Below are 15,490 nucleotides of genomic sequence, written 5' to 3'. Positions count from 1 at the left end.
TACCTTGTTTTGAGTATTGTTCTCCTGTCTGGTATTCAGCTGCTGATTCTCATCTTAATTTGTTGGACAGAAACTTGCGGTCTATTAAATTTCTTATTCCTGATCTAGATATTAATCTCTGGCACCGTCGTTCAATTAGTTCATTATGCATGTTGCATAAGATTTTTCATAACTCTGACCATCCTTTACATTCAGATCTCCCTGGACAATTCTATCCTGTTCGTAATACTAGGCAGGCAGTTAATTCTAATAGCCAGGCCTTCTCCATCATGAGGCTCAATACCACGCAGTACTCTAGAAGTTTTATTCCAGCTGTGACCAAGTTGTGGAATGATCTTCCTAATCGGGTGGTTGAATCAGTAGAACTTCAAAAGTTCAAAGTTGGAGCAAATGCTTTTTTGTTGACCAGGCGGACATGAGTCTTTTTATAGTTTATTTATGACATATTTGTTTTTGATGTTGTTAATAGTTTATATATGACATGTCTGTTTTGACGTTGTTACTTATTTTAGAATGATTTATTGTTAATTTGTTCTCTTCATTTATTTATTTCCTTTTTTCCTTTCCTCACTGGGCTATTTTTCCCTGTTGGAGCCCCTGGGCTTATAGCATCTTGCTTTTCCAACTAGGGTTGTAGCTTGGATAGTAATAATAATAATAGACAGGCACAGAGTTCGGTATAGAGAAGCGTCTCTCGCCCCTCTCCCTCTGTTCTGAAGCGCGGAATGAACCAACCCTTTCCGATTTGACAAGATCAAAGGTGAGGCTGTGGGAGGATGCCTGCAACCCTGATGGAGGAAGTGGTGGTATCATTGGGCAGAAAGGTGGACGGTAGACATCTTTTGATCCAGCTACCTGCTTGATATTTGATTGCAGACTGACATGGGTTTCTCACTTAAAAGTATCAAAAGTAAAGTATCTTCAGGCTCTGAATCCTTTTAAAAGTTTTGTCCCATACATCATGGGGGGAGACTGTAAAACTATTTTAAAATTATACAAGGGCTTAATTTTTTCAAAAATTAGTTATGGGGACAAAATATACCCCTCAGCCACGCCAAGTCTACTAAAGAATTTAGATTTTCTACATCATACTGGTATATGATTGTTTACAGGAGCCTTTAGAACCTCGCCTATCCTAAGCCTCCTTGTTGATGCTGGAGAGTTACCTTTAGACCTTTACTGAAAGTCTTCTATTGTTCGGTATTGATTTAGGTTGCAAACACTTAATGATTCTTTAGCCTATCAGACTGTCAGCCTTGTAAGGCACTTGACACACTCTTGAGTTACACCCAAAATCCTGTCAACCTTATGGTATTCGGGTGAAACAATTGTTACAGTCTTGATATAGTTAGAAGTAAGGTGCTTCCATTTAAGATATCATCAATGCCTCCATGGAAATTACCAGAGATGTCTTTTTGTAAATATTTTATTGGTGTTAAAAAGAATGACTGACTTAGATGCCAGATATCTTTTTATAGAACATGTAGCAGAACATAGGGAATTGACTTTTATATATACTGATGGCTCCAAATCTGATGCTGGTGTTGGATTTGGAGTATATAGTAATGCTTTTAAATATAGAGGTTGCACTTTTTTTAACAGTTTCCATATTTACTGCCGAACTATATGGCATACTGACCGCTATTGAGAAAATAGCAATGAAGGAGGAAGGTAACTTTACCATTTTTAGTGATGCAAGGAGTGGCCTTCAAGCTTTAGAAGTTTTCAATTCCAGTAACCCTTTAGTTTTAAAGATTTTAGAATGGCTTTTTAATATTGGGCTTAGAGGTATAACAGTTCAATTTTGTTGGGTTTCAGCACATGTAGGTTTGTCTGGCAATGAGAAGGCAGATTTACTGGCAAAAAATGCTGCATCCAAGTTGCTACCAAGAAGGTATCCCATCCTCTGTAATGATTTCGTACCTACCATTAAGAAATTGTTTTATGATAATTGGCAATAGCATTGGGATAGTCTAGATGGAAATAAGAGGAGAGAAATAACTAATAGTATATCTCCTTGGAGGTATAACTGAAGCCCCTAAAGTGGGAGGCTTCTCTTTGTCGTCTCCACATTGGTCTCACTCGGTTGACACACGAGTTTCTGACAACGGCAACGTCAGCCATATTGCGATGAATGTTTGGTACCCTTAACAATGAGGCATTTGTTGATCGAATGACCCACTTATTGTACCGAAAGAAATAGATATCTGTTTGAGGCTTGAGATGAAGATGGAGGGTTTATCGTTGTCAAGATTCTCAGATGTGTTGTACCTTACTAGTGGTATTTTTTTATTTATTTCAGAAGCAGGTCTTCTGAAAGCTGTCTAAACAGTTATAAGTATGTTTTGCTTTTATTATTTTAAATTGAATCACCATTTGTTTATTACTTTATTTATAAAAAATAATATCGGCATCAATGACTAGATGTCAGGATGCCTGATAACTCCTAATCAATCAATCAATCAATCGTTCATCAACTCTCCCCCTCCCCTAATTCGACCACCAGCGACATCATCATCCTATCGCCGGGGATTATAATTATTATTATCATTATTATTAGTACTTGCTAAGCTACAACCCTATTAGGAAAAGCAGGATGCTATAAGGCCAGGGGCTCCAACAGGGGAAATAACCCAGTGAGGAAAGGAAACAAAGAAAAATAAAATTTCTAATTAGAGTAACAACATTAAAATAAATATCTCTTACATAAACCATAAAACTTGACAAAACAAGAAGAAGAGAAATAAGATAGAATAGCATGTCCGAGTGTACCCTCAAACAAGAGAACTCTAACCCAAGACAGTGGAAGACCAGCCTACAGAAGTTATGGCACTTCCCAAGACTAGAGAACAATGATTTGATTTTGGGGTGTCGTCCTAGAAGAGCTGCTTACCATGGTAAGTCTCTTCTACCCTTAAAGAGGAAAGTGGCCGCTGAACTATTACAGTGCAGTAACTCCTTGGGTGAAGAAGAATTGTTTGTTAATCTCAGTGTTGTCAGGTGTTTGAGGACAGAGGAGAATATGCAAAGAATAGGCCAGAATATTCGGTGTGTGTATGTAGGCAAAGGGAAAAGGAACCGTAACCAGAGAGAAGGATCTAGGGTAGTACTGTCTTGCCAGTCAAAAGACCCCTAAAGATTTAGCCCTTAGGGCAGAAGTCCAGGCTATGCTGGAGAAGGGCTCTTTCCAAGATATCAACAATCGCCTCTGAACTTCATGATGTCGATAGACCTCAAAGACGCATATTTTCAGATCCCCATCCATCCTACATCCATGTAGTACTTCTGCTTTGTCGTGACCAACAAAGTGGATCAGTTCAAGGTACTTTATTTTGGGCTCTCGACAGCGACCCAAGTCTTCACCTGTGTTTTTATTCTAGTATCAGCTTAGGCGCTCACCAATGAGATTCATCTCTTACGGTATCTGGATGATTGGCTGATCAGACTCGGAGGAAGCCTTTCTCCTTTACTGAGACGGACTTAATTTCCCTCATGATCTAGGGATCATGGTGAGTCGGGAGAAGTTCATCCTTGTGCTAAAGGAAAGACTCATTTACCTCGCAATGGACATCGACACGGTTCTCAAAAAATCCTTCCCATCTCAGGACAGGGCAGCACACTTGAGAGAGGCAACACCCTCCTTCCTTCATCAGCCAGAGCTGACAGCTTACCAGTGACAGAAATTACTTGGACATCTAGTATCCCTGGAACTTCTCGTTCCAAATGGCCCCCTTCACCTACGGCCGCTCGTGTCCGGGGTGAAGAGACAATTGTCTCAACATCTGTACCACCCTCTTTCATTAGTCTCAATAAGGGAAGAGTCAAGACACAACCTAGCATGTTGGCTGGATGAGAAGAACCTTCTAAGGGGGACTCCTGTTATGATGCCTCCTCCAGAGCTCCTATTGTTCACGGATGCATCATAGGCAGTTTGGAGAGCACAACTCTTTCAACATATGGCATCAGGACAGAGGTCCAAACAAGAGTGTGGATGCCATATAAAAGTGTTGGAACTGCGAGCAGCTTTTCCGGCACTTCATTATATTTGTCTTCTTTTTAAATAGGCACTTGTATGTGAACAAACTAGGAGGAACTGTCACTGCAGCTTTGCCAACTAGCAGAAGATACCAACTGAGGTCCTGACTTTGTTGAGTTTGCTGACGATGTATCTATTTGCAACCTCAATAAACCACAAGCTCCAAGTTTACTGCTCACCAATACCAGACTTAGAAGCAGCTGAGTTCGAAGACGTGTTCTAGCACCCATGGGATGGCCTCGACGTTTATACTTTTGATACATATGCACTCCCCAAGAAAGATTAGTTCACCAAATGTTCAACTGGGCTCGATAAGGTGGTAGAAGAGTTGGAAGACCCAGGCCTATATAGCTTCGGACTATGAAACGTAAAGTGGGAGATGATGAATGGATAAGTATTGAAATAAAAAGCTCAAGATAGGGACGATTGGCGAAATCTAACCGAGGCCCTTTGCGTCAATAGACGTAGAAGGAGGAGATGATGGTACATATGCTACATGGTGTGAACCAAGCAAACCCTTTAGGATACATATGCTACTTGGTTGGAACTAGGCAAACCCATTAGTATACATATACGGTATCTGAGCATTACAACACGTAGACTTTCTGCTCAGTGTCCTTCATTGCACAGCCATGGACCCACTGGTATAGTCAAACCACGAGGTGTAAGGAACCTAAACTCTCACTATAAGGTCTGGGTTTAGGAATCTCAGGATTAGTTTTCCAACTTTGGAACAGTAACTACTTCTCAGCTAAGAATGAGTCTCCTCTGCAAAGGATGAAGAATTTTATTTATACCAAAATAAATTATGAATTTGGAAATAATTCATAGTTTTTCTAACTATACAAACTTGAGTCCTTTACTCATACTTTATTGCCACTGCCAACCCCCTAGAATGTCCCAGCTGTAATTAAAGTGACTACTCAATGTAAATCTATTGTCAAATATCTACATGTTGCAAACTCATCAATGAGCTCCCATAATGAAAGTGTGTTGATTTCAAGTCTTGAGTACAGATTCCTGAATTCGACGGTAGTATATACAGTGAACTTAGATTCAACTTGTGTGTCTATTGATGTTATAGTCTACTGCTGGCATTGTTTCAACTCGTAGGCATAGGTTTGAGTCCTTGCGCAATCAGAAGCATTTATCATTAAAGAATTTCCAGTGGATATATGATCTCAAGGCTGCATTCAATACTATTGTCATATTACTTGATATTTACCGTACATCTATTAAAGTCATGGTTGTTAGTGACAGTCATCACGAATAGCTACATGTTGAAACTCCTTAATAAGTTATCCTGGTGGAGGTTGGTTGATTTCAAGTCTACAGATTCCCAAATTCAACAGAGGTATGTACAGTTGATTTGGAATAAACTTGTATCTCTATTGATGACTCTTTGGTAGTCTACTGCTGGTGTTGTTTCAACTCAGAAGCATAGGCTCAAGTCTTTGCTCAGTGAGATTCATTTATCATTAAAGAATTTCCATTGGATACATATTCCCAAGGTTGCAAAAAAAAAAATGCAACTGTTTAGTAGTCCACTGCTGGGAAAATGCCTCAGACATGTCCTTAGTCATTTCTGGGGTTGGCCATTTTCATTACCATGCTGGCCACTACAGATTGGTCATTGTGGGAGGCTTGTCTGATCACTCACTGCAAACTAACCTATAATGGGTGACCCTGATTAGTACAACTTTGCTGATTATGGCAATATTAGTCCACTGCAAAACAGTCTCAGGCATGTCTTTCAACTCACATCTGTTTATGATCTTGCTATACCAGTTTTTACCCACAAATTTTCTTGGCTCATCAATCCATCGTCTTCTGTTCCCTCCTTTCTTTAGCAATCTCTTAGGATTCATTCTGATATTATTAATGTAACTTGCTCTTGTGTCCTTATTGCTCTTTGAATTGTAACAAACTTATGTTCTAAGGCTTTAATTAGGCTATAAGATGCTGAAGCATAAGTCAATTCTGGTAGGAACATTTGATTCAATACTTTTCGTTTTTAAGAAAAATGCCATTTTACTTTTTTATAGTCTCATTTTGTTTATCAAAAGGTCTCTATCTCATGCCTATCCTCCTTTTAATTTCCGTCTCATGTCCTGTAGAAACTCTTCCTGTCTGTCCTATATTCATCATCAATATATAGAGGTTCATTCATTACCCTTGTTTGTTGTCTCTTTAATTTCATAGAACATTATTTTATTTTTACACTGGCTGGGGTTATGTTGTTAAAACTTATAAGGTGTCCTTTTAGGGAAAACAATTTGAATCGCCTCCTCAGGGTATAGTTCAATGCTTGATATGGTACTTGAGCATCTGAGATTAGAGCTCTCATTTTAAGGTATCTGAATGAATGTCTTTAAGTCTGTCAGTATTAAAAGGCCTCTAGTAATTAGGTCTAGGTTTTAAAATTTGGATGAGCTTTTATGTATTTAGAAGGTTGGATTTTTAATTCTTTTGAAAACCTTTGACTTTAAGATTTTGCAGCTTGAATTCTTTTTGTATTAGCTTAGACTTGAGCTAAGTACACAATAAAGTGCAGACACTTATCTTTTAAGGTGGACTTTTGGAGCATAAGATAGTTTTGTCTTTTTTGTCTTTATTCGGAGCTAAACTATTTTGATATTGAAGAGTGTGTTGCAATTTTTTTCATTTCCTCTCATTAGAAATAGTTGTCAGTATCTCATCTGAAAATAGTTGTCTTTGTCCAGTATGTTTTGGACAAATGATGAACTTTAAAGGTAGTGTCACTGAATTACCATGTGAGATTAGAATTCCAAAACTACTACTGTCCAAAAATGCAATGTCATTCACAAACAATTGCCAAGAATTGGATATAAATCTTATACAGTAAAAGCCTTGAAGATTATGGTTGTTAGAAATAAAGCTACATCTCTTAATTGTGCAGAAATGTTTCTTTGGAAAGAATTCTAGTGGAAATTCAATAATGTGACATAACACATATACAAACATGCAATGTTCCGATCAGGCTGTGTTCGTACACTTTCATGCCTGAAGGCAAGAGGGGATTAGTTGTACTTACATACTTTGTCTGAAGGAGAGGTAGGCTATTAGGTTTCCTATTTGTAAAGAAAATCATGTTGCCGGATACAGTTCACCAAAATAATTAGATTTTCTGCCTCTTGAGTTCATGGGGGATTGCACATACTTCCATAGATGTCAGCAGTTAGCTAGTTGCATCTACATCAGTGGACGTACACCATCAAATAAGGGCTACGAGCTTGTGGCCTCTCAGCTGTAGCTTAGGATCCCCCAAATAATTGCCATCAAGTAGGATAGTCATCGTCTCTTGAGTTCTTTCAAGTCAGACCTCATCTTTTCTTCTAAACTTATGAATATTTGGTCTGGCATTACTTTCCCATATAATCCCTTCTCATCTATGTTAAATATTTGTTGAGTGTAAAAAGCCTCCTTTGCAATTATTTCCCAGTGTTTCAGGGGATTCTGGGGTGGTATACTATAGCCGCTTGTTGCCTTGTTTCCGTACTACCATTAAACATTTTTGCCTCTGTTGATTCACTTCTTGGCTTATATGTCAGGAAAAAGGCTTTCTAGTCTTCTAATATATCAAAAGTTGGCTAAGACGGACATGGTGTTGATGGTCTTATCTAAATATCAAGAAGTATTTAATCTCCTGTTGTGCCTTTAAATGTTATTTGAAATAATCGTAGACTGCATTCACACGGAATCTATTGCATGTGCCATGATCTTAGCTCTGTTCTTGAAAATTGTGGTGAAGGTGGAAAAACCATTTTTTTTTAACAGATGATAACACTTGTTCCTTCTCTCCACACACTTATTATTTCAACTTTAGTTCCCATTGTCATAGCCTGGGACTTCTTAGCATTCCCAGCTTCACACATATGCACAATGTGTGTTTTGTGCTTAAATTTTGTATGTTTCAAGAGTTTTTGTGTTAACATTGTATTTGTGTTCCAGAATGATGACAAAATTGATGTACCAGAGGCATTGACTGGTCTGGTGGAATATACAGATTCAAGTTTTAGAGCTGCTGTTGCCAGTGGAAAACATTTTGTCAAGTTTTATGCTCCTTGGTGCGGGCATTGTCAGGTGATAAGAAGCTTTTTATATTTCTCATTTGCTAAATTATTCTTTTTCCTAATACTACGTAGGCATAATTTACTTCATTGTTGCTTCAAAAATACATTGATGATTCATGTAAACAGATTTTTGAGTTATGATTAATATTAGTTTACTGATCTCGGATTGGTATCATATGTATTGACTGTGGGTATATATCATTTACCGATTCTTAACGCTATACCTGAGTTTGTCAGTTTCTGTTTTATTTTGACTTGAAAGTCTAATTCTTATTTCAGAGACTTGCTCCAACTTGGGAGTCTTTGGCCACTTCTCTTGAACACGATAAATCGATTTCAATTGGGAAGTTAGACTGCACAAAATACAGAGATATTTGTACAGAATATGAAGTGAAAGGATATCCCACACTTCTTTGGATTGAGGATGGTGTAAAGGTGAGTAGATTGTTTATTGTTATACAGTACATACAGGAAAATTCATAGTAGTATTGATTTTTTCTGTCCTAGAAATGTCATGGGAAGTTTTAAAATGATCCTTAAGTGGCTTTTATGTTTATGTAGGATATTTTTGGGCTCGAGCTATGTCCTCCTGATGGAAGTTCCTTCTGTTAACTTAATACAGTATAATATTTCTGCGATTGATATTACAAGAGAATTACCGTCAGGTATCACAGGGTTCCAACCCCCGGAAACGACTGTCCGAAGATATCGTGTATAATCAGGGACGTATCCTAAGATAACCATAGCTATCTGCACCCCAAACAGACCTTACCCAGTCTAATCCTCTAAGGATAATTGCTATACAGATTGTGAATTATCCATTTTATCACACATGACATTCAAATCTTTTATTCTGATTCTCGTAGATGACTTTGTAGTTGCTGTAGCCATGCTAAGGTGGGTCCAACCTGTGGCATCTATGTCCAAATAACTTTTCAAACTAATTATTTAATGGTATTTGTACTTTGACACAATACACAACATACCTCCCACTAAATTTTGGTGATATAGTCCATTGTCAAATGGTGTAAGTTAAGGCTTTTACTCATAATTTACATGGTGTTGTCAAGATATTGACTTCAACTTTTCACCTTCACTGCACCTCCTGTAGGATAGCGTCTGTCCACCAAAACGGCACACGCACGCGCACACACTATTTGTTCCTACACTTGATACAAACCCTCATTCTTTCTATAGGAGATATTCTAGCACGAGGTGGAAAATACGGCAGAAAAACCTTAACAAGGTCGTTAATGACCGGGCAGGTAAGTACCCACCTGTTAGTGGTGGGGGGACCGCCGGTCGGTAGCTGCTGTTTACCTTCAATCGAATTCTAGCCGTCGCAGTGGTAACACTCCTGCTCCTGCTTTTATTTGACTGGCAGACTAGCCTTTCTTTTTTGGTTTTTTGATTAATCCCTTTTCTTTTTCTTTGTTAGATGTGATGTCCTCTACTATGAGGAAGTGTTCCGGGCGCCTTATGTCGCCGCTGGAAGTGGATCCTCTATCCCTATGCCCTGGTTACAGAGGTCATAGGTGTTCTGAGGCTCTCCCTGCCAAGTATATAGAAGTGGACATCGCAGTACCTCCTCCTCCTCTTCATCGTCCTCGCCCTCTTCTGAGGGAGAGAGAGAAGAGGAAAAGGAGAGCTCGCACTCCTTCGCCCAGACGTTCTCGCCGGAGACACAGGCGACATAGGAAGAGACATAATCGTTCTCGCTCTTCCTCGCCTTCTATCTCTTCATGAGATGTCTCGCCGCAAGACTGTAAGCGTTGTCGTCACAAACTTAAGAAGAGTGCTTCCTCCTTACCGTAACTTAGGGCATCGAGCGTACGCGCCAACATGCGCATACACTCCAACAAGAGCATAGCTCCATCACGCGCCATGCGCTCACCTGCGCAATGGCGCTCTCCTGCGCGCCAGTGCTCTCCTACGCGCTAGCGCGCTCCCGCACGCAACACTCTCCTGCATGTGCGCATATGTGCCCAACATCTCACTCTCCTGCGCGCCATACTGCGCACCATCCTATGCGCCAGGTAAAACCTGCGCAGCAACTTTCTACTGATAGCAGGACTTATGACAAGTCAGCCATGCTGCTTTCTCCTGCGCGCCAACCCTTACCAACGCGCTAGCGCTTACCGGCTCGCCAGCCTTCTCCCGCGCACATCCACAAGGATATGCGCGCACGCCATGCTCACGCTCGTGAATCCTCTCCTAGGGATGCGCGCCAACATTCTCCCACACGCCTCTCCTGCGCGCGCGCCCCATACGGCTGGCACAGACAAGCGAGAACACTCTCCCGCGCGCCCGTTTACGCCTTCACCTAGATGTTCTCGCCGAAGAGACAGGCGATATAGGAAGAGACATCATCGTTCTCGCTCTTCCTCGCCTTCTGTCTCGCCTCGAGACTATGCGCTCTTGGCACAAACCATCGTTCTGCCTTGCTGCCGTCTTTCTCTTGCGAGGGATCATCTAAGAAGCCAGGAGCACGGCCAAGGGCAAAGCACGTCCTGACCTAGAACCCTTTTCTTCGCATAATAGTTTGAGGGTCTCCGTTCGCTCTAGAAAAGTCAGATAGAGCGCTTCTCCTCGATTTCACTCCTTATCTTCAGAGAAGACCGCTCTCGCCTTCGACTTCTCGATCTCTGACCCTTTGGGGTCTCATGACAAGGAAACTTCAGTTTCCCGGTGTGCTTTCCCTTCGTTTTCTCACAACTCAAGTTGCTGAAACCTCGGGCTCATGCATTTAGTCTCGCTGACACTTCAGTGTCTCATGACAAGGGAAACTTCCGTTTCCTGTTGCTCTAGCCCTTCGGGTTCTAGCAACACAACCTCTAGGGGCACACACAATCACGCTGAACCTTCTGGTTCTCGTGAAACAAGTCACCAAGAGTTTTACTCTTATGACAGAGAGTCTTCGGACAGTTGTTGCGTGGAGTGTTCGCGTACGCTCAGCCAGCTCTGCGCCCATGACCATCAAGAGTTTTACTCTTATGACAGAGTCTTCAGACTCCCGTCACGCAAGGTGTTCGCACGCAATTAGCGCTACACAAGCAAATCTCTGGTCATACACGCGGGGTCAATCCCTTGCTCTCGTATTTCAAACAGGACAACCTCCACAGTTCCTTTGCTCCCTAATGAGTTAAGGATTACGAGTCTCTCGGAAACCTCGGAAGAAGATGCAGGGGTTCAACCCTTCTTCTCTTCGCTTGAGAGCAGGAGGGAAAGGGGAAAAGTTTTAGAGAGGCTAAAAGAAAACACCCAGATAGCAGCGACGTAGAACACATTGCCGAGGGCTTCGGCTGCTCTGTTCGTTATCCTGCGCTTCATGTGGCAGCTCATGAGCTGCCCATGTTACGAGGTAGCACTCATTGTCAAACTGCAACTTGATCAACTTGGTGGGAAACCTAGACTGCTGCCAAGAGGTTTGCCTCCAGGGGTTAGAGAACCTCCCCTTACGAGGGAGTGATAACCTTCCTCGGAATTGGGCTGCGTGAGAGAACCACCCCCTTCCGAGGGAAAGCTTCCCCACTTCAGCCATTCAGCAACCTTCCCTCCTTCGTGAAGAGTTGCGAACAGCTCGATGAGTTTAACATCTTCTATCTCGTCCCCAAAGACTATGCTTTCTCCCCTTGAGCTGGGGAAAAAGCAAGTCTAAGGCTTGTTCCTCCTTCGGGGGGAACTTCTCCCTCGTTCGCGAGAGAGATTATTACGCCTACACTTTCTTTTTTCCCATAAGAGCTGGGAGAAAGCATGGCTCAGGCGATGTCCTCCTTCAGGAGGACTTCTCTCTCGTTCCCGAGAAGGAGATTGTTACACCTACGTTTTTTCCGTAAAACTGGGAGAAAACTTGTCTTAGGCGATGTCCTCCTTCTGGAGAATTTCTCTCTTGTTCGCGAGAGAGAGATTATTACGCCTATGCTTTTTTCCCATAGAACTGGGAGAAAGCTTGTCTTAGGCCATGTCCTCCTTCGGGAGGACTTCTCCCTCATTTGCGAGAGAGAAATTATTATGCCTACACTTTTTCCCATAGAGCGGGGAGAAATCTTGCCTTAGGCAATAGCCTCCTTCAGGAGGACTTCTCCCTCGTTTGCGAGAGAGGTTATTACGCCTACGCTTTTCCCCATAGAACAGGGAGAAAGCTTGTTTTGGGCTATCTCCTTCGGGAGAACCTTCCTCTCATTCACGAGAGAAAACTTGTAGGAGTTTGCCGATCCACGCTCCTCCACCGTACGCTTGTGGTTCTCCTCCAGGGGCGGAGCGAGAGCCTTGTCTTAAGCGACGTTCTCCATCGGGAGAACAAATCTACCCTGTGGAGGAGTTATCTTCATTTCTGACGTTCTCCCCTCGTGCTGTGAGGAGATGTTTTTTTGAACCTACTGGTTCTCCTCACGTTGACCCCTCGGGGTCTCGTGACCATCATCCTTTCGGCAGGCGTGATCGGGAGCCTTTGAACTCTCGTCATGTTGATCCTACGGGTTCTCATGACCTTAGGAGTCTTTTGGGCCTCTGTCGCGCTGGACTTTCGAGTTCACACAATTTGGAACCTTTGAGTTTCAATTACGCTGAGTCGTCAGGCTCTCGTAACAATTAGCACAGAGTGTCCGCGCATGCACGCAATTAGCGTAAGACGTAAGGTTTGTCTGCTACTCGCTTCTCCACTTTACCTGTAGTAGCACCAAGGAATTAGCGCAGCCTGAGGATTTCTCAGGAGAGCTGCCGTCGAGGGACTTAGAATCCTCCTATTTAAGGACTCTAAGAACTATGTGTAATATCTCATGTCTCAGCGATTTGCATCCGTCTCCTCGATCTCTTGACGCTCCAGCCTTAGACAGGCTATGTCGTCCACCCCAAACCCTAAGACCAGAATTGATCTTCTGGCTGTGGCCTGATTGGTAACATCTCTGACTGGTGTTTGACAGTCGGGGGTTCGAGTCCCGCTCAGTTTCGTTAGTCCCATTAGTGCCTGCAACCTTACCATCCTTGTGAGCTAAGGTTGGGGGTGTTTGGGGGAGCCTATAGATTTATCTACCGAGTCATCAACAGCCACTGCCTGGCCTTCCCTGGTCCTAGCTGGAATGGAGAGGAGGCTTGGTCGTTGACCATATAATATATGGTCAGTCTCTAGGGCATTGTCCTAACTGCTAGTGCAATGTCACTGTCCCTTGCCTCGGCCATTCTTGAGCGACCTTTAAGCCTTTAAACCTGGTCTGTTCGCCGAGATCGGAGATGTCAACCCTTCTCCTCTGATCTTGGATCCCCTCATGGCGAGGCTCACACCGGGCTAATCCTCGAAGAGACACTCTACTCTTCCAGGCTCTTCTCAGTCACAAGCCTCAGCAGTGGAAGCGACTTCAATGTCCCTTCTGGCTTGACACGTGGTCTGATACAGTCGGCTACCTCGCAAGCCACGAGGACTTATCTAACCAAGACTTCAGGCAGTCCCTACAGGAAGTCCTAACTGCTGGGGCCAAGACAATGGAGTTCTTACCGCTACAACAGCGACCATGTGGAGCAATTGGGTTCTCAAAAGGAAGGAATCAGTAGTTCCCAGACTTCCTTTTGTACCTCAGTGAGGAAAAGCTTCTCTCAGTCTCGGCGATTAAGGCCTATTGCTCAGCCTTGAGCCTCATCTGTAGACTGAGAAGGGGTTGACCTCTCCTCAGAAGACATCACCTTAGTTGATTCGGTGTTTTGAGTGATCTTGCCGCCCAGTTGAGATTAAACCATCACCGTGAGACGTGTCTTACGTTCCCTGAAGGGTCTGCCCTATGAGCCCTTAAGGGCCTCAGGCTACTTTCTGAACCTTGAGACCGTCTTCCTCATACCTCTGTCCTCGGCTTAAAGGGTCAGTGAGCTACATGGTCTGTCTTACGTCGTCACCCATTCTAAGGGATGGGGGGGAAGTGTCTCGCAACTTCGTACCGGGCTTGGTGGCTAGACTCATAATCCCTCATCTACCGATGAGAGATTTCGAGAATTTCAGTTTTCCACCCTCAATAAGGTAACACAGGATACAGACCAGTCGTTACTATGCCCAGTCAGGGCGCTAAAGAAATATTTGAAGCGCACCAAACCTTTCAGACCACGTCTCCGTGATCTCTTCCTTAGTGCCAATAAGGTAAAGAAGAGAACCTCTCGCAACACTATCCCTTTCTGGCTCAAGAAAGTTATTGGGAGGTCTTTTCACGGAGACCCAGAGGCAGCGCAACCCAGAGCCCATCAAGTTAGGGGAGTGGTTGCCTCACTGGCGTTTAAGAGAAATTTCTGTCTCGCAAGTCTTAAGTGCTAGGGTCTGGAAACACCAATCTACATTCACCGCTCACTATTTGAGCGACGTGACACATAGGTCTTTAGACACCCTTTCTATAGGGCCTATTGTGACAGGTCAACGGGTGTTGTAGCTACCTTAGCCCTTTCAGGGGACAGTAACCATTGGCTGAGGATACTGGGTTACACTAGGTCTTAAGGACATCCATCTATCTTCTTTGTCTCCTTCTCCTTCCCATCTGGGGATCCTAGTCTGTATCCAGTTTCAGCTGGACTCGCCAATGGAAATAAGGTATGATACTCATCTGATTCCTCTCACAGGGTATAAGTTCCACCCCTAAAAAAGTCATAGCTAGTCTCAGCTTCGCTGAAAGGATAATCCCTATTAAATAGTTATAGGTTTGTATGTTAGGAAAAATAGAAATTACTTCCAATTTTGTCATTTTTCTTATTTTCAAAAAATCTATTTTAGTTGCATGATGTTGGAGTTTTATAGATAGGTAATTAAAGATACAATATCCTTTAGAGATAACCTGGAGTCCTGTTTTTTAAATATCTATAGAAAAACTATTCGGAGTTCTGTATCTCAAACTGTATTTTGATATAGTTTGTTACCAATAATTTGGACCAGTTGAGTAGAATTTTAATTCACTGTCTCACCTCCAACAGTGAGTGGGAGTTACCAATATGAACACCATGTGAGGTTCATAGAAATAAACTTGATTTGGATAACAAAATTTGTTGTTTCTATGCTTGCCTAATGTTCATATACATGTCCTCCTCCTCCCCGCCAAGTTGTTGCGTCAGGTAAGGAATAATTTCAGTAACCTTGAGATTGAAATAACAAATAGCCTCTGGTGTGTCACAACCTCGTATCTTCCCATAACAGCTAGTGTGACTCATTACCTTACTAGAGACATTTTAAGTTTTAATGATAATAAACAGGATATGCAAAGAAGCAATATCAACATAGGTGAGTACAGAAACAACAAATTTCATTACTAAAATTTATGCTTTTTATTTGTTTCTTATGGTCTGAAGTATCTTGGTCGATTATGTGACAAAATGGCTAATTTTTTATCATGGGATT

The 15,490-nt window shown here is 42.3% G+C and overlaps 1 protein-coding gene across 1 annotated transcript in view; it reads left to right on the top strand.

Annotated features, from left to right (window-relative positions):
• The window catches only part of prtp (pretaporter), a 107,609-nt gene that overhangs the window by 67,350 nt on the left and 24,769 nt on the right, over positions 1-15,490 (top strand). Inside the window, exons 4-5 of the mRNA XM_068369678.1 lie at positions 8,009-8,140; positions 8,410-8,565. Coding sequence (XP_068225779.1) covers positions 8,009-8,140; positions 8,410-8,565 — 288 coding nt within the window. The remainder of the gene's footprint in view (positions 1-8,008; positions 8,141-8,409; positions 8,566-15,490) is intronic.

This window comes from Palaemon carinicauda, unplaced genomic scaffold, assembly GCF_036898095.1.
Source record: "Palaemon carinicauda isolate YSFRI2023 unplaced genomic scaffold, ASM3689809v2 scaffold8, whole genome shotgun sequence".
NCBI classification, from domain to species: Eukaryota; Metazoa; Arthropoda; class Malacostraca; order Decapoda; family Palaemonidae; genus Palaemon; species Palaemon carinicauda.
The sequence above is the reverse complement of the archived record's forward strand: the minus strand, read 5'-3'. Positions and strand labels throughout refer to the sequence as shown.